This window comes from Diplotaxodon limnothrissa, linkage group LG12 (assembly GCF_057381915.1).
Source record: "Diplotaxodon limnothrissa isolate DT_005_m linkage group LG12, D_limnothrissa_male_GT1.1, whole genome shotgun sequence".
Lineage (NCBI taxonomy): Eukaryota > Metazoa > Chordata > Actinopteri > Cichliformes > Cichlidae > Diplotaxodon > Diplotaxodon limnothrissa.
This window is the reverse complement of record NC_140607.1, coordinates 12,813,830-12,832,247: the sequence shown is the minus strand read 5'-3', so window position 1 is coordinate 12,832,247 and position 18,418 is coordinate 12,813,830. Positions and strand designations below refer to the sequence as shown.

The 18,418-nt window shown below is 41.0% G+C and overlaps 1 protein-coding gene across 3 annotated transcripts in view; it reads right to left on the bottom strand.

Annotated features, from left to right (window-relative positions):
- Positions 1-16,760, bottom strand: part of rimbp2b (RIMS binding protein 2b) — a 106,618-nt gene extending 89,858 nt beyond the window's left edge. Inside the window, exon 1 of one of the 3 annotated variants that reach the window (XM_085367980.1) lies at positions 16,623-16,760. In XM_085367980.1, coding sequence (XP_085224106.1) covers positions 16,623-16,754 — 132 coding nt within the window. In that variant the 5' untranslated portion in view covers positions 16,755-16,760. The remainder of the gene's footprint in view (positions 1-16,622) is intronic. The other 2 variants (XM_085367979.1, XM_085367981.1) reach the window with 2 other exon arrangements.
- Positions 16,761-18,418: the final 1,658 nt, after the last annotated feature.

The following is an 18,418-nucleotide window of genomic DNA, read 5'->3' as shown; positions in this document are numbered from 1 at the left end:
ATTCAAGAAAGCAGGTTCTTATCCATTCTTGCAGATGGCAGTACAGACACTGGTATAATAGAACAGGAGTTGGTTCACGTCAGGTATGTGAGGGATAATGGTGACATAGCCACATACATGATCAAATGTCAGCCAGTCAAGAGTGCAAATGCTGCAGGTATTTTAGAGGCTATTGATGAAGCAGTGAACACCATGGGTATCAGAGAGGACACATGGAAAAAGAAAGTAGTGTGTGCAAATTTTGATGGTGCTGCAGTGATGATGGGTGAGAAAACAGGAGTAGCTGGGAGACTGAAACAGAGGATACCCCACATCATAACAATCCACTGTGTGGCACACAAACTAGAGCTAGCCGTGCTGGATAGCGTGAAAGGCTGTGAGTACCTGGTGAAATTTGAAGATACACTGAAAACCATCTTTAAGATGTACTACTATTCCCCAAAGAAGCGAAGAGAGCTGACAGAAATAAGTGAACTGCTAAATGAGAGGCTGGCACATTTCAGTGGGCTGAAGAGCACACGGTGGCTTCCAAGCCGGCTGAGATGTCTAAAGGCTGTGGAAAAAAATTACACTCCCACTGTTGTTCATATGGAGAACATGGCAGAAGGAAGTGATGTCAAAGCCGAGGATGCAGCCAAGGCTAAGGGGGTGGTGCAGGAGATGAAGACTGAGAAATTTGTTCGCTTCCTGCATTTCATGTTGGACTACAGTACCATCTTATCCAAGTGCTCTACTGATTTTCAGCATGATAACCTAAACATCACACGAACAAATCAGTTAGTTGAGAGCACAACATCACGCTTACTCAGCCTAAAAACAAAACCAGGAGAATATCAGAAAACCTTGGACACAAAGTTCACAGCGAACCAGGATGGTAGCATTTGCTACTGTGGAACTCAGCTAACAAAAAGTCAGCGACCTGCTAGAAGAGGTGAGGGAACAGACAAAGACACCTTTGGTGCAGAGATCCAGAAGATTATTGACAACACAGTCAAGTACATGGACAACAGATTTAAAAATCTCCATGAAAAGCCTCTCTCTTGTTTCAAGGTTTTTGACCCTTCCACTCTTCCCTACCCCAGAGAAGAACTAGCAAATTATGGGGATGAAGAGGTGGATTATCTTGTCACACATTTTGCCTGTTTGCTAGATGCAGAAGAGAAAGAGAAAATTCCACAAGAATGGATGGATCTAAAAGTGTGGCTTGCAGAACGCCGGGGTCGCAAAGTAGATTGCTTGTACAGAGATCTCCTCTCTGAGAATCCAGAACATCTCTCTCATATCTTGTTGCTGGTGAAATTAATGCTGACACTTAGTCCATCGACAGCCATCTGTGAGAGAGGATTTTCTTGCATGAACCGAGTGAAGACAACACATCGTACCTCTCTACACCCTGAAACACTGAATGACTGCATGCAACTCTCCATTAATGGGGAAACAGTTGAATCTTTTTGCCCTGACAAGTCGATTCGTTTCTGGATGTTTTCTGGAAAAGGTTCAAGACACCTGGATCATAAAACCCCGACAAGAACAAAGAGCAGTGAAATGGAGGGCAATGCACAGGAAGAGAAAGCTGATGAAGGAGATGCTATGCCCTCAACGTCGAGTGGCATTTTCTCATCCGAGACTTCAGTGGAAATTTCAGATTCAGGATCTGACACAGACTAATTCATGTTCTACACAGTTCTAACAAGTTCACAGAAAATTCTGTTTAATTAGAACCAGATATTTGAGTTGATTGTAATGTTTACACAGTTGTTGTAATTTGTGTTTTAACAATTTTTTGATTGATGTTTTGTTTCCTTTACAATATTATACAATAAAAATAATCTTTTTTTATTCGGGCTACTCAAATTTATTTCGGGCTACCAAAAACTAAAGAGTGTCTGCCCGAAGGGCTACCAGGGATTTTAAAATTTTGCGAGCCCTGTGGTTTATCAAGACATCGCATATTTGGAAAAGTGCTCCAATGTTTTCGGAGACGTCTGTTACTCACCCGCTCAATAGCTAGCCGGGGGGGTCAATGGTCACTCGAGCCGGCGGGAGCAGCGAACTCCTGGCTTCATCATTTTCAGACCCCTGCTGTCTTTCGCTAATCAGGTTAAACATGATGTATAAGTCACTCAGATAACTGGCTTTTTTCGGTGTGTTATTTGTTTTGGAGTAAATCGGTTTGGCTGAGATCAAAGTTATTAGATTAGATTAAATTTAAAAAAATAAACAAATAAATAATAAATAATATTAAAATAAAAAAAAACTTTATGAATCCATTGGGTGGGTTCCTCCGGGATTTTCACAGAGCTGAATAAAACATCAAACAGTGTGTGAGACGGTCGAGAATTTACGCCAGTGTCCTGATATATTTTAGACAGCGAGGAGCAGACGGCTGAGTTTATTAAACTCCACTGAAACAGCGGTGACGCAAATCTGAAGGCTAGACTGTCCCATTTCATAGCCTCGCACTTCCGGCCTTCTCAGTGTTCGAAGGACCTGGCCCACACAGACCACAGTCCTCTGAAGGATGCGGCCTTCGTTTTGGGATACAGCTACTGTAAAGCTGGAGGATGAATGCTAACTTTTTTCCACTCAATAAAAGTTAACGTGAGGGTTCCCGATGGTTAGGGGCAAATGCAATCGCATGGCAGGATGCTGTAAACGGACCAAACTTCAGTCAGGAGAACAACTGAGATAATCCATCCACAATACGAGGTTAGTCATTAATATACTGCAACAACATGGGAATAGAGCAGCTGCCAGAGAATTCAACATTAATGTCTCAATGGTACAGAAGTGGAGGAAGCAAGAAGAGTTAGTTAAGTTAACTTATCTGACAGTTTTGTTTCGGTTAATGCACCTTATAATCCGGTGCACCTTATGGTCCGAAAAATACGGTATATATAGAAGCCAACCGCCACACAAAAATAGTCGCACAAAATGGTTTCACATCAACTTGTCAGATGTCACTGGCAATTCAGGGATGTGCTCAGGGTGTGCTTTGGTGCAGTAGGCACCAACCATAACATCATCAGACACACGAGATTACAGTTCACTTTTGCAGAGCAAAGTCCTCAACTGGAGGGTGAAGAGCTGGTGATAGAGCTAGTTAGCCCGCAACCATAGTTCCAGTCTTATGTTTTGGTTTTATGTGATGAAATGTTTCCTTAACAACTGCTTTTTACTTTTTCTTATGTGGTTAGGTTTAGGCACCAAAACTAAATGGTTAGGAAACCTTACAGTTCTCTGACATTCTGGAATCCTGGCATGAGGAGTTTTCTATTGGTAAAGTAGACTCATTTTATTAATTAGAAAACCTTGAAAAAGAAAATGGAACCGCTAAGAATAGACTGTTTGCTTTGTCTTAATATTGGTGTGATCTGTTCGACTAAACTTGGAGTCAAATGGAGAATCAGGTGTTTAAAGGTGGAAAGAGTATCAGTTGCCCTTTACATCTTTTAGAGTTTAGCACAAACTGCAGTTTCTAGCTCAGGAAACTGAATAATGCATTTTCCTGCCTTCTTGATCAAACTTTCACATTAACTTGTAGAATCATGAAATGGATCACAATTGGACACCATAATGTTCACCCATTTGGATTGTAGCCTACTCACATACTATATTTTTTAGCAATGTACCACCAAAGTAGGACATGTAGGGGATATCTTTCCCTTACTATATGAACACACAGATGCAGGAATGCTTCTGAGATAAAGACAGGGGGATGTTTATCTTATAGTCTTTATTCTTATTTTGAAAATAGGAATATAATTATAAGATCATGCAGCTACTGAATTGCTCAAAATGTAATTATCCTCACCACACACATAAAGTATTGTGATTTCAGCCATCGGTGGCCTCACGGCATCTCCTCCACTCAATACTGACTTTGTGAAAGTTGAGAAACATTTGACTCAACATGACAGAGATCTGGTTAGCAGGTTAGAAGATTCCTGGGCCAGGCCTTTTCTCTGTGGAGTTTCCATGATCTCCCTGTGCCTGCTAGGTAGTCTGACTTTCTCCCACAATGCAATGCTTGTTAGTTTAATTGGTGATTCTAAATTGGCCTTTGGTGTAAACGTAAAAGACTGTGTCTCTCTGTGTTTGCACTGAGCCAGACTGGTAAACTGCCTTTTGCTGTATGCCAGATGTATGAGTTGGATAAGTGTTTTGGAAAATTGATAGATGGCATAAAATCCTCACACAATAAGAAACTGGGACTACTTGTTTAAGTGATTTCCTAAAAAAGCTGACAGATAATGTTCTGACGACCTGATCATATAATTTGTGTAGCCATAAATAGACGCCTGACTACATTTAGTAACATTAAAAAACGAAACATTATCATCAGTGTGTAAATATCAAGTCTGGCAAAGCAGAAAGAAAAATCAACATTCCTTTACCCTCACGATTGCCACTGAACTTTGTTTTCATCTTTCTCTTATGAATGTTGCCTTCAAACATTGCCAATTAAACTAATTGAATCCTGACAATTATTCCAGCGTACAGGCATTTGGGTTGTAATCCTAGATTCCCAATGTCTCTAAGTTAACACAGCATATTATGATATATTTGGTTGAGCAGGTGTAATGAGTCTGTTAAAGAGTCTGCATGTCATGATGACCTCTTTAATTCATTTTAGTCAGGGCAAAGCTAATTCAATCCACCTTATTACAGCTTCTTTATGCAATTATCCCATGCCCCCGTTCACTGATGGGCCAGCATAGAAGCAGTGGATTGGACAGCAAGCTTACTAACCCGTAGAGACCTATAACATAAAACAATGCAGAGTAACTTCTCATAACGTTAGCAAACTGGAATGACAAAAAGGAAATGACTGTGTGGCAAAACATACTCCAGAGACAAGCCTTTTTTTCCCCCCCTCAAGTAATCCGCTGTGAAATTTCACTTGATCAGGACATCAGAATCAATTACATCCTCATATAAACAAGAGCATTAACTCTGGAGCACATTAGCATCCCATTAATCACTCTCAACTTTAAAAGTAAAAAAAAAAAAAAAAAACAAACTTTAAAAGTGGTCGAGAAACAGCTAGTGTACCTTGAAGTGACTGGCACGGCGTATCCATGGTGCTGCCTGCCAATAATATGTTATCAAAGAGCGCACAATTAACCTCCAGCATGGTGGACAATACACAGAGTAGAATGTGTCCACATAAAGGACACAAACACTGGACTCGATCTCTTCAAAAGCCACTTCAGACATTACAAAATCCTGCTTTTTGTCGCCTGCTGTTTTAACTATAAAGCAAATACATCACATAAAGCAGACCGTGAATAGCTCCCAGCGGAAAAAAATCTGATTGTGTAAGTTTGGATAAATTAACCTGTAACATCTGAGTGCAGTGTGGGCGAAGCAGACGCAGTAAGCACAAAGGTAGAGACAGAGATAAAGACTGAGATGAACCTGTGGAGATAAGCTTTTTTATTACAAAGCAAATCCCAACAAATAATCATCACTGCCTGTGGATTTTGGCAAGATCCGAATAATCATTCCCAACCCCCAACCTCAGGCACGATCATCTACGTTTTAGAACAGCTCCAAATAGCCCTTACTCTCACCGAGCTGACCACCAGCACAGACATGCTGAAAGGTCAGAGAGGGACACAAACATCTCTTTAAACTCTTTCTGTATGGAGTCTTTCTGCAATACGTGAGCAATTTCCCACGTCACCAGCACCAAAGCCCACCCATAATTAATGATTTCAATCATCTTTAAAACTTCTAATAGTATTGTTATGATGGTATTAACAAGTGCTTTAAGACCACACTGCACTTTGTAACTTTCATGCAGAAGTCTCAAACTGTAGGATACTCACTAGAATTTGCCATAAGGCCAAACTGAGCAATAAGATCATTGATCAGGGGTGAGACTAGGAACCCACCTGTCACTCCAAAGCTGCTTCTAAAGTCCTCTGTAGAGATGTGAGCCAAAGCAAAGACTATCCAAGAAGCACTATGTCAATCAGGGCTGTGTCTTTGAGTGCATAGATTGGAACCACTCAAAGTAAAAGCCACATAGCAATCTGTTTGGTGTTTGTAAAAGACTCTGAAACATAGTGGTGGCAGCACTGTGTATGGGACTGAGTCTCAGATGAAGGGACAAGGAGACAGAAGGATATTTCCCTGTATTTAACTCTTGGGCAGATTTGTCCAAGAATGGAGCAACACAAGATTAAGGCAATGGTTCAGCAAACCCTATAGAACATCTGTGAATACAACTGAAGATCTGAGTTCACAAAATAGAATTTTGTTAATAGAGTGCAACATGACAGTTGCCTCAAAGTGCTGTATATTGTCATGTAAAGACTTTACATTATAAATACAGAGAAAACCCCAACAATCGGATGATGCCCTATGAGCAAGCACTTAAACGTTAAAGAAATCTGAAGACATGTTTGTCATTATCATTGGTTGAAATTGAATATACAATGCTATATGTGCACGATATGAGAAAAGATCTGGATACTGGTTACATCCCAGGAACTTGGATCTAGAGATCAGTTAATCGCCCACACTTGGGAAAACTCTCTAACCTCGACTGGTTAGAGAGTGGCTGCGAGAGGTTGCTTACTGTCACTTGGCGAAAATGATAAAACTGGTTGAAAGCAGTATACAGTAATGCACCAAAAACCTCCTTGTGATTGCTTTGGTCACAGATTCCCTATAATTTGTATGGAAGGCGCCAACTTGTCTACAGACACTGGCCAAATATTCACTAAGTGGTAGCTGAACTGTGTGACACGAACTGGAAACGTTCGCCTTCAAAGTTGCAAAGTTTCAAAGTCTGAAACATGTTGATTGCAGTGGGAAGGCACAACTTTTCCTCTCAGTTTCTGGTTTGTGTTACGCTTTTCCCAGGTTTCACTAGCACTCAGTGGTTAGTTAGCAAATGTTTGCAGAGTACAAGTAAGGCTCTTTTATTGGCAACTATAAGCTTGCGTAGACAACTACAACCAACCAGCAGGGGAATAGATATTTTTCCGTGATGGCTGGAAGTTGGCTGTGTTTCACGACGAAACCTCTAAGCCTCTGTTACTGAAACCTAAGCAATCCTGCTTGGTGTGCTACCCCCAGCTGGTCTTTCTGGAAGGCAGATGTCCAACTGATAGAAACTACATACCAAAATAAAGCAAACATTCTGGTACGCAGTGGAGTATTTTATATAACCTGTAATGAAGTATCTACATTTCATGTACATTGCAAAAGTGGCATTTTATATTGGTGTTTTTTTAAATAGAGCTTTTTTCTAATTCAATACTTTGTTCTGTATTTGCAAAATACTTGAATTGCTTTTTAAGTTGCATCAGTTAAGCAAACTAGATTTTACCCCTAGAGTGGCTTTGTTATAGGTCAGCGATTTATATAATTGATGTAATTTCTATATATGGTTAAGAAAGTTCTACATAGATTCATAAGCTATGTCATCAGCCTAAGCTTTGTTTAGGCCCTACAGGTTTGTCAGTACTCTGTCAAACATGTAAATTAGAGGCAAAAAAATAGCATCGCTCTAACAGCCAATCATTAGAGCTAACTTCTGTGGAATCTACTCTCATGGTGTTTACACTACAGCAGTGTTGTCCAACTGAGTGAGTGGACTGCCCTGATCAGATGCAGGAACAATCAATTATGAATGCAGGCAGATTCCTCAGATAATTGCATGTGGCTCCCTTTTGACCTCCAGTGTTGTCAGCAGCGAGTCCCCACCACAGCAAACTGCCTCCGTGATGACAGCTGGCACAATCTACTTACATTACATTTGAGCTGCAGGAGCCATGGCGTGACACAATCATGTTCACTATGTAAGCATAAACATAGATATATGTAAAACCTCACGTGTAAAGGCATACGTAAGACGATACATACATTTGGAGACAAGCTCGTGAACACAAATACACTGAACATGTGCACACGGTGGATCTGTCCTGAGGCTTATAAAGCTAAAAAGAAAAAAGAAAAAAAAAAAGCAGCATAGATTTGAAATGAAATACCCCGAGGACACATGTTTGCTTTGTCATGCACGGGACAATCAGAGCAAGCGATGTAGTTGTAGACAATGATGATGCACTTACTTTCACTCTGCTGTCACAGAGTCTCCCAGAGCCATCTTTACAGAGATTTCCCAGTGAAGATAGTGTTATGTAACAGCGGCGGTGGACCCTGCTGTTCATATTACTAATGCCTCACACTGTGGCGGGGTCACGTGCCTTATCCAGGCCACATCCAGACGCCAACGGCAGCCGTGTTCCAGCTGTTACTATAGCCTATAGCTTTAGTCACTCAGGACCATGCTGAACCATGCTCCTCTCACAATCCTACATCCCAAGTGCTAAGCACGTTAAGCACCTTAGACCATTTCTATCTGTTTTTCTCCAATACCACCACTGGAGGCAATTCTTCATATTAGTTAGTATTAGTAAAGCGCTATACAAATACAGGCCATTTACCATTTTAGTAATGCTATTGGGCTTATCCACAAAACTATACACCGATTGTATAATGATACACAAAATTCACAGTTCACATGGTTTCAAAATTATTTTGTACAATGGTGCAGCAAGTCTGCTCACACATTGTGTGAAACACTCACTGAACTAGAAGTTAGGTAATAGCATACCTTTTGTTAAAGAAAGAATAAACACAGACCAAACCATTTGAGCCACACACACCTCACCCTATCATTCCAAAGCATTGATTAGTAATGTTTTACGATGCTTTTAAACACTAGCTACAAACCACAAGCTAGCTTTTTTATCTTATTAGCCTACATTTGTTGACATGAACAGCCAGAGAGTTAGCAAAACAGAAGGAAATTTAAAACCAGACATGTCATGACTTAACATTGTTTTATTCCATCACTCAGACAATATCCCACCACTTGTGTTCCATAATTACAGTAAACTAAATCATTCAATGCTATCTTTCCACACAACCAGCAGTGAAGACGTGCTTTGTCCAAAGTAGTGAGAGTTGAACGTAGATGGTTTTAAACATGGATAAACCATCCAGAAAAATTAAACCTTTGCAGAAATTCTATTTGAAGACCATCAGATGGCGATAATTGTGGTTGCAAAAGCGTTCTGGTCCAGTTTATATGGAAAACGTGTTCCAGACTTGATGTCTGTAAACATCTGCTTAATGAGTTCATGGGCTCAGTCACTCATTTTGAGTGATATTCAATAAAAAAAATGTATGTCTTTCACACGTTTCAAAAAGTTTATCTGTGCTCACTGGCTACCAGGTGTCAAACCCGTCATTAGCCAATGAGCTAACAGCTGACAGTCAGTCCTCCAGTTTTTTGAAACCAAGATGCAGATGCTGAAAACTTTCATTTCAAGTGGTTGACATTACAATAGCTATGTCCGCTTTTTATACTGACTATGAGTCTATGTCAAACAGCTGTCCTTACTTTGGCACAGTATGCAGCACTGTGGGTGGAAAGTGCAGTCTTACCCTCTGGCACCACTGGGAACAACAACTTTTCTGGTGAAGATAAAGTTTTGCATTTTTTAATTCTTCACAAACAGACAGCTGATAATGTTGTTTTTCCCCCCCTAAGCAGTTATTAATTTTACATTTGACTTGCTACAGTTGAATTTTATTGTTGTTGTTTTTTTAGTTTTTGATTATATAATTAATGCTAGTTTGATTGTTAGCCTTACAAAGTGTACAAATGTGTTACCTGGTAAGATAGAGGGAAAAAAAGTATAATTCAATCAGGCAACAATATTTTCTTAAGAAGAGAATAAATCTCTTTGCCATGAGCTTTTTAACTTTGCAGTTGCAATAAAATGTTATAAAACACCCTAAAGGAAAGAGAAAATCCCACCGAGCTTAATCTGTGTACTTTAATGGATCAAAAGTGCATTTGTATGCAAAACCCACAACTCAGAACTTTACTGTTTTCATTCATTCTCTGTGCTCTCAGCAAAAGAGTCTTTATATGTATGTAGCAGATTGAATACAGATTAGCTTATGAGAATCTTGACACATTAGTAAAGCAGCAAAGCAAGTACATATTGTCCCCGGTATAATTAAAATATAATTTTACTTAATTAATGTTTAGTAATTCATTAAAATTATATTTAGTACTTGAATTGTTTTCATTTAAAAAACAGTCATTACATCACTACTAAACTCATTAAACTGCTCTTCGGTTTTATTCATGTGCCATTAAGGCAAGCACCAAATTAATTTTTCTAATTCACATTCAGTATTCTCTCCGAGTCAAAATAAATAAAAATGTTTGAACCCCTAGCATGTTTCACCACACCCATTTGCTGCGTATGCAAATATTATCTGACCCTGGGGCTAGGTTTAAAGGAAAAAAAAAAAAAGTACACTTCCTCCCACCACCAGCAGCACCCTACTGCCACTCCTCTAGGAATCTACTCCGTGGACAGCACGCAAATTTTTGGTTTGAAATATGAAAACTTGCCTCCGGTGCATAGTGAGGATAAAAGTCCCTCTGCTGCCAGCAAAGGGATCGCCAGCGAAATGATGAATGGCCATGTCTGCTTGTCGAGGTGGACAGGAGGAGCTACGGCACGGATGGGAGTTTGGCGTCAGAGTACTCTCTCATACCCAAGGTGTGAATCGAGACTGACAGTTCTAATTCTGGAAACACTGCAAATGAGTGACCTTGGGAGGCACTCGTGCATTCATGCACAGATACACATAAAATATTTTCTCGCAGTAAAAATCATAATACATCCCTGTATGTCCGCTGCCAATGCTGCAATCTGCTACAGCCAATGCAATATGCAGAAATAGTTTTACCCCTTGCATATTTACACTGTACCCATTTATAATGGACAAACATACACACCGTATCATCTTTCAGCTATGAAACACACACACGCAGCCACACAGACAGTATACACTGTTATCTTAACGAAAACAATGGATAATCTGAGCAAATATTTGGTAAAACCCATTCAAGCAAATGCATCCATTTCAGTTGAATGCTTTTTCCAATTAGTATTCCTATCTCCACTTCACTGACATAAGTTCAGCAATCCTACTAGTTTCCTTAACCTAAAGCTAAACACACCTCCTCTGCATATACAATCTACAGAAAACATCTCCTGACAGGCATGGCAGTAACAGCTGGGACCAACGTCAAGCCCAAAGACCATGTTATATCACACACACTGACCATAAACACACTGCTCCAGCTATGCTAAGGTAAGTGTACGCTTTAAACATGTTTCCCCATCAGGTCACCAACAACACAGAAAAAAAATAAGCATGAATCCTCACTGCATGCAAATGATGCTTAATGTCCTCTGGCTCTTCACCGTGCTGTCAAACCTACACTCCTGGGCAGAGCAGCTCAAAACATGCTGATCCATCTCCAAGACATGCATAAGAGGGTAGACGGTTATGAGTGTGTAAGAGGCAGTGGGTTGCATTTCAATTATGTTTGCCACTAAGAGATATTATGATCATCCACCAGCAGCAGCATCAGCAGCAGCAGCAGCAGCAGCATCAGCATCAGCATAGGAAGCCTGCAGCAGAGTCAGTGCAACAATCCGCGGCTCGGAAAAACATACACAGCTTGACAGCCAACAGTAGATTGGTACACTACCTTAGCAGAAAGGGCCGACGAGGAAATGGCAGGTGTCTCCTACTGTGTCGAAAGGAAAGAGAAGCAGCCGGCAGCAGGACCAGGACGATGTAGCATAAAATGGTTCATCAATGCTCGGCAGAAAGAGGCACAGCCAGGCAGCGCAGGCAGAGAGAGAGAGAGAGAGGGACAGCCAGCGAGCATCATTCAGTTCACACTATCGTGGCTGTGCAGCAGAGCACACACATCAACACGCCCCCTTCCTCTCTCTCCTTCTCTCGCTCTCTCTCACTTTCTCTCTCACACACACATGCACGCACGCTTAGTCACACAGACACACGCACGCTGGGGTGCAGAGGCAGTGCAGTGTGCAGTGGTGCCGAGCAGTGCACCTTCTCCACGATGTCTTTTGGTCCTCTTTAATCAGGACCGTCTCTGTCCTGTTCTCTGCAGTCACAGACAATTCTGTCAATAAACGCTGCCAGCGGCGTGCTGTATCCTACTGCCCGCTCACCTAACCAGCCACTGATGAGTAGCCATGATTGAAGCTGGCAAGGTCATGCAAGGTTCTCTGACATCCCCAGCTCCAGTGCTCCCAGCTTTGTGGCACTACCTCCCAGCTACTGTATTTCTTTTGCAAGCTAATACAGGAGCACCGCCTTTCCTCATCATGGGTCATCATGCCACAGAGGCTGCCCAGCGGCTCGACAAAGCCTCACTCGCTGTCAAGTTGGGCAAGACCAATCAGCTGTCATAAACAGCAGCAATACCGGGGCCGTCCAATCGCAGATCGGGAAATCAAGTGCACAGGGGTATTAAAGGGGATTATTTGGGTCATCCTGGGTTTTTTTACTACAGGGAGATGTGGAGGATAGCAGCACAGCATGTGTGGTGTGGCTGCCCTCTGTGGCTGACAGTGGTGCTGCACTCTGTTATGGGAAAAGGAGAAGCGGGAAGAGCAGGGCCCAAAACGACTTCCCTCAACATTGATGCTTAGCAACTACAGCAGGCTCTTACCTCCTGTCTTGGGGCCTCCCTCCCCCTACGGCGGGACCCTCGCTGCAATCCCAATCGACAGACTATTTATCACAGCATCTGTTTAAGACTCAAGGCAACCACGACACAAGCAATTGTCAACCGTTCCCACACGTGTCCTCTGACTGTGTGTAAACACTAAATGGGGAGGTGCTTAGTTCTGATAATAAGCAGGAAGTACTGTTCAGTATAGCACACCTTTATAGGTAACTGTAGATCTCACCAAAGTAGGACTTCTAAGTGTGATTTTACCCTGTTTTTCCACAGATGTAAATGCTACAAATACATTTAAAATGTCTGTCTCCATCACACCGAAGCTCTACAGGTAGACACAGCATTTAAATAAAACCATTAACTGTTACGGACTAGAGGTAAACTCTGTCTATTAAACTATTTGGAAGCACAGTATTTTCTCATCCCCGGGGAGGGCAAAGCTGTACAGGGTACGTCAAATTGTTCGCTTATTTTATTCTTGAAATAATGATTCAGTGGATGCCTGCCTACCTTAGAATGTTAAAGAGAACCAAACCTGGGCAGACAGCTGTCAAAAGCTGTCAGAAGGCAGAACAGCAGCTCCAGGCCTGCCTGCGCCCAGCTTACTGAGACACATTCGGAGGTGTGAACAACTGTTTTGGCATTCCCTTTTGTGAAGAGTTCGGAATATTATTCAAAAACTGTGCAACAAATAGAACACGGAGAGCTCAGCTTTTGCACGGAGATGATTTGGATACGCCGATGGGGTCAGACAATATTCACCAGAAAATAACTCATAACGTGCATATGACAAAGAGGTAGAGGTCAGATTGCAGTTATTTCTTCGACATTTCAAAAGGGGGAGGAAAAATACAGGTTTCAGTTGCTACAGGCCACTACACTGACTTCAGTCATATTAAAGTGCTCCAGGTCCTGCCCTGCCTCCTGCTGTTTGCCTGTAGCACGAACTACCCTGATGCTATCTACGTCACCCTCCTCTGAACACTTGCATTGCTCTTGTTATTATGTCGGACCCTTATGTAAACATTTTAGACATTTTCAAAAGAACTGTCCATGTATGGATTGTGGGTTTCCTTTTGAGGCTTGTAGACAATGGCTGTGAATACAAACCCCTACAAGGTTCTCTGCAGGTGCCTGAATGAGCTTGCCATTCTCATCTCTTATTACCTCTATAAGTAAATTACTGCACCTGCAGGGTGCAGTTAGGCTATTTGCTTTAATCAAGCAAATAGCCTAACTTTGTGAATATGCACACTGGGTTAAATATGTACACTTGGGTTTTAAGGGGTATTTATTATTTTCTTCTTTTTTTTGGGTTGTATGGAAGCCCCAAACGCAATTTCATTGTTCTTGACAATGACAATAAATAAATAAATACAAATACAAATACAAATACCAGTCATGCAACACGCTGAAGAGATCGTGTGCTGACGATAGAAGTATCACAACATAGTTCTCATCAGATGTTACCACTTTGCTTTTTCAAGCTATGTTAATTTACATCATACACCTGCCACAGGCTCCAGCAGCTGGAACTGGAAGATGGTTTGAGTATATCGCTATCACTAACAGTTACTATCATAATAGTTTCTTTCCAACTGTGTCGTTTTTAACTCATTCCAGCAAGACTGATACAGAAGCACAAATACAGGCAGGAGTTTCAGGGGTTTTCCTGGTTTAGAGTGGGCCTTTCTGGGTAACAGTAAGCATAAACCTATTTTAACACAAGCCTCAGTATTTCATATACTGTATTTCTGACCATTTAATGATCAAAAACTATTGAAATTGGCATACCAAATACAATAACTATTTAAAAAATATTTTACTAGAATGATTTTCCTTTGGCTCCTGGTAAAAGCTTTGAGGGCTCATAAAATTCCCCTATACAGGAAAAATTTAATAATAATGGATTGGATTTATATAGCACTTTTCAAGGCACCCAAAGCGCTTTACAATGCCACTATTCATTCACTCACTGGTGGAAGCAGACTGACAGAAGCGAGGCTGCCATAACGCGCCATCGGCCCCTCTGGCCAACACCAGTAGGCAGTAGGGTAAAGTGTCTTGCCCAAGGACACAACGACCAGGACAGAGAGCCCGGGGATCGAACCGGCGACCTTCCGGTTACAGATACGCTGCCCAACCCCCTGAGCCACGGTCGCCCTTTTTTTTTAGATTTGCCATGTGATAATACAGAGTTTAGTGTGATTAGGGTCAAAGTACAAAACACAAAAAATAACTTTTCTGTCTCTGCGTTTAACTTGTGCTAGACTAATAATATGTCCCACGTCTACTGCGCTTCAGCCTAATCTCATCATCACACTCCTGTCCCTCTGCAAGCCTGGGTGATGGCTTATATCGACACTAGAGTAAAAACAGGACAGCAACCTCTTTTGTGATTTGGAAAAGTGGTGGCAATTGTATTCAATATTTTCATTCAGCAGCCTATTGCAAGTATTTGAGCATGAAACGTCCTCAAGTACTGGGCAACCAATCGCAAGGTGACTGCACAGGTCACCTGGTTCGAGGCAACCAATAATAGTTTTTGATATGCTGCAAACCTCCCTAGCATGACTGTAACATAAAGCTCCAGTGTAGATGGCCCCTGGTGACCACGGGTCCATAAGGAAGAATTGTATTACTAATCGAATGGCAAGTGTTTGCTAGAGGTAGCTTACTTTTGCTAGCTGACCAGTTTGACCTAGCAACAGTTTCTGCTGCACCAAAGATCTTGTGATTGCTTTGGTCACGAGCAGATTGCTGCAGTCACCTGTAGTTTGAATAGAAGATACCAACTTGTCTGCAAATACTCACCAACTACTTGCTAAGGAGCAGTGAAACTGAACCAGGTTGGTTGTCAACCTGTTTTTTCTTTTCTTTAAAGGTGAACCATGCAAATACAGGCAATTAGTGACGACCAATAACCTCTAGCAGTCACTCACCAACCACGCAAAAAATACATATTCTTCTGCAAACTAGCTCTAAGCCTGTGTGACAGAAGCCTAAATGTTGGAAAATTACTTTAGCCTTCATTTTGTATCGTCTAATTTAAAGAGTCTATGAATCTAGATGCTTAACTGATTATCTAGTTCAGGGCAGCAGGAGTGCTGCAACCTATCTCAATCTATCTGGGCAAGATCAAGGGTACACCCTGGATTGTCAGTTTATCACAGCGAAAGCAACTGAGTACCCAACATTCAAAATGTTGAAAGTGACAATATTTAGTTTTTAAGAAAAATACATATGTTTATTTTGAATTGAATTTCAGCAATTATAGCACAAACAGCTGAAAAGACTGTGAATATCTTGTATTGGGATTTTTCCTCAAGAGTAAAGATGGGAATAGATTCAGACAGTCCAGGTGCTAAACTGATTTGCCAGCAGTCCAGACTTTTCACAATTTCAAAAGCATTTTGAAAAGAAAATTAAAAGGGAGCCTGAAACAGACAGAAAAATCAGAAAACATTTTACTTTTCCCAACTCAACCTATGTTGCAGAGACACTAAAAACTCTAGGAGTGGCCAAATCAACAATCCGTAGATTCTTAAAGAGAATGAACTCACTGGCCAACCCATCAACACCATAAGGCCTGAAAGAGCACCAAAGAAAATTAAAGTACGTCATGCTGTTTAGAAAAACTGTAATTCAATTCCATTCACATTGATTTTTAAAGTTAAAAGCTATATGGTGGTGTACAAAACAAATATTAATGGACCTAACTGTAGCTATCCATTTTAAGTCTATTTAATGAGCAGCAAGGACTACTTACGCTGTTATGTTGTTAATTTAATAGCTAAATATATGAGGCAAGACGATTATTAAGAGGTGCATATGGCTGAGTTTGTTAATAATAACCTCAGTGGCAGTCAAGAATCTTGTTTGAGGAGCACGGGATGAGGTCAGATTATGGCTGCAGGCATCAACAAATTCTGATCCACAGTGTCCAGACACTGTTAAATCTTATTCACTGAAAGCTTAGCAACCAGCACACACTCAAACAGCACGCCACACTCACTTTATCCGTGCCTCTCACCCAGCTGTTCTTCTTTGCTCTGGCCAGCGTTCGTCTCTGGCTCCACACTACTTCCCGTTGAGACTGTCTCAGGAGTTTCTCCACCTTGCAAGTCTTATGGCAACCCATCGTCCCCTGCCAAATGGAAAAATAGATGTCAAGCAAAGTCTTGCATCAGTCACATTTCATCTCTTGCTTGGTACAAGCAATAACCTACCATGACAGAACAGTTTGCATGCTTCCCCAAGTGCTTGTCATGGTCAGCAGCGACGGATGATGATCTCCAGCATGTTCAGATTATAAATATCTGTATTCAACAGAGTTACATAATAATGGATTTGGATTATTGTTAGTACACACAGACAGAAAAGATGACACAGCTGCCACAGGAAATGCAAAATGCATAAAACTACACCTCTGTAATTGAAAAGTCGAGTCAATATATTTATATGCATTTCCTCTTATTATATGCACATAGAAAGTGTTAAAGGCTTTAAATATTAACTGTGGAAATCATAAAAAAAATATTAAGCTCAATTTTATTTTAGAGTGTATGCTGCATTAGGCTACAGTTTAAAATTCATGCTTTTCTCAAACTAAAATTGTGATTTACAGCAGCTGTGAACCTTAATGCGACTCCAGACTAAGTACACCCTGAAGTCTAACGGTCATGAGTTACTGCACAGTTTCCACTGTGTCATCTAGACCAGCGTGTTCCAGACCCAGAGTAGACTTATTAGCTGTGGACTTCTCCTTCCCTGACAGCTCCAGATCCAGTTAGACTCTAATATACTAAACGACAGTGCTGTGCAAAAGACTTGAGCCACCTTTGATTTCTTTATTTTTTCCAGGAAAATGGGAAATAGATGCAGTGATTTATTCAAACATGTGCAAACATACATGGAAATACAATATATAAGACACAAACAAAATTTACATAATTCTAATGAGTTTAAAAATCTGTATTTGGCATGAACACCTTTATTCTTCAGCACAGCCTAAACTCTCTAAATACATTAAACAGTCCTCAGGAAGAGTTTGCAGGTTTTGCAGTACATTCAAAGCTCTTCTTTGGGTGTTTCTGCCTTTTTTTTCTGTCCTCTGTCAAGATGATCCCACACTGCTTTAATAATATTGAAGTGCAGGCTCTGGGGAGGCCAATCCATGGCTGATAGTGTTAAATTGTGTGTTTGTCTATCCAGGTATGCTTTTACCACATTGGCAGAGTATTTTGGGCATATTGTATGGTGGATTAAAATCTAACGGTACTATTATACCTCCATAATTCCATTAATTTTGACCACATCCCCAACACCACTGGCTGAAACACAGCCCTAATTGATGACAGCACCTCCACTGTGGCTGTAGACACTCACTGTCACTCACCTGATCTCCTCTGTACAGTTTAATGATTTGAACTAAAATTTGGATGAATTACTCCATAAGACCTCTTGCCACTGACTTTGGTTCTTGTGTACTTACCTCTGACTTTTCTCCCTGTTTCTTTTCCTTAATAATGGCTTCTTGACAGCAACCCTTCCACTGAGATCATTTCTGATGAGGCTTCACTGAGCAGCAGATGAATCAACTGAAGGGTCAGAAGCATTGCTCAGGTCCTGTGTCAAATTCTTCCTGCATTTTTAACGCTTTCTTAAAGACATGAATTAGAGAAACTGCTCAGCTGCAGTGGATAACTTTTTAGCCTTGCTACTTTAGGTTTCTGTCTTGCACATGTCCAGCTTCCTCAAATATTTTAAGAACACACTGCATCCAGTGCTGAGACATGCCAAGCT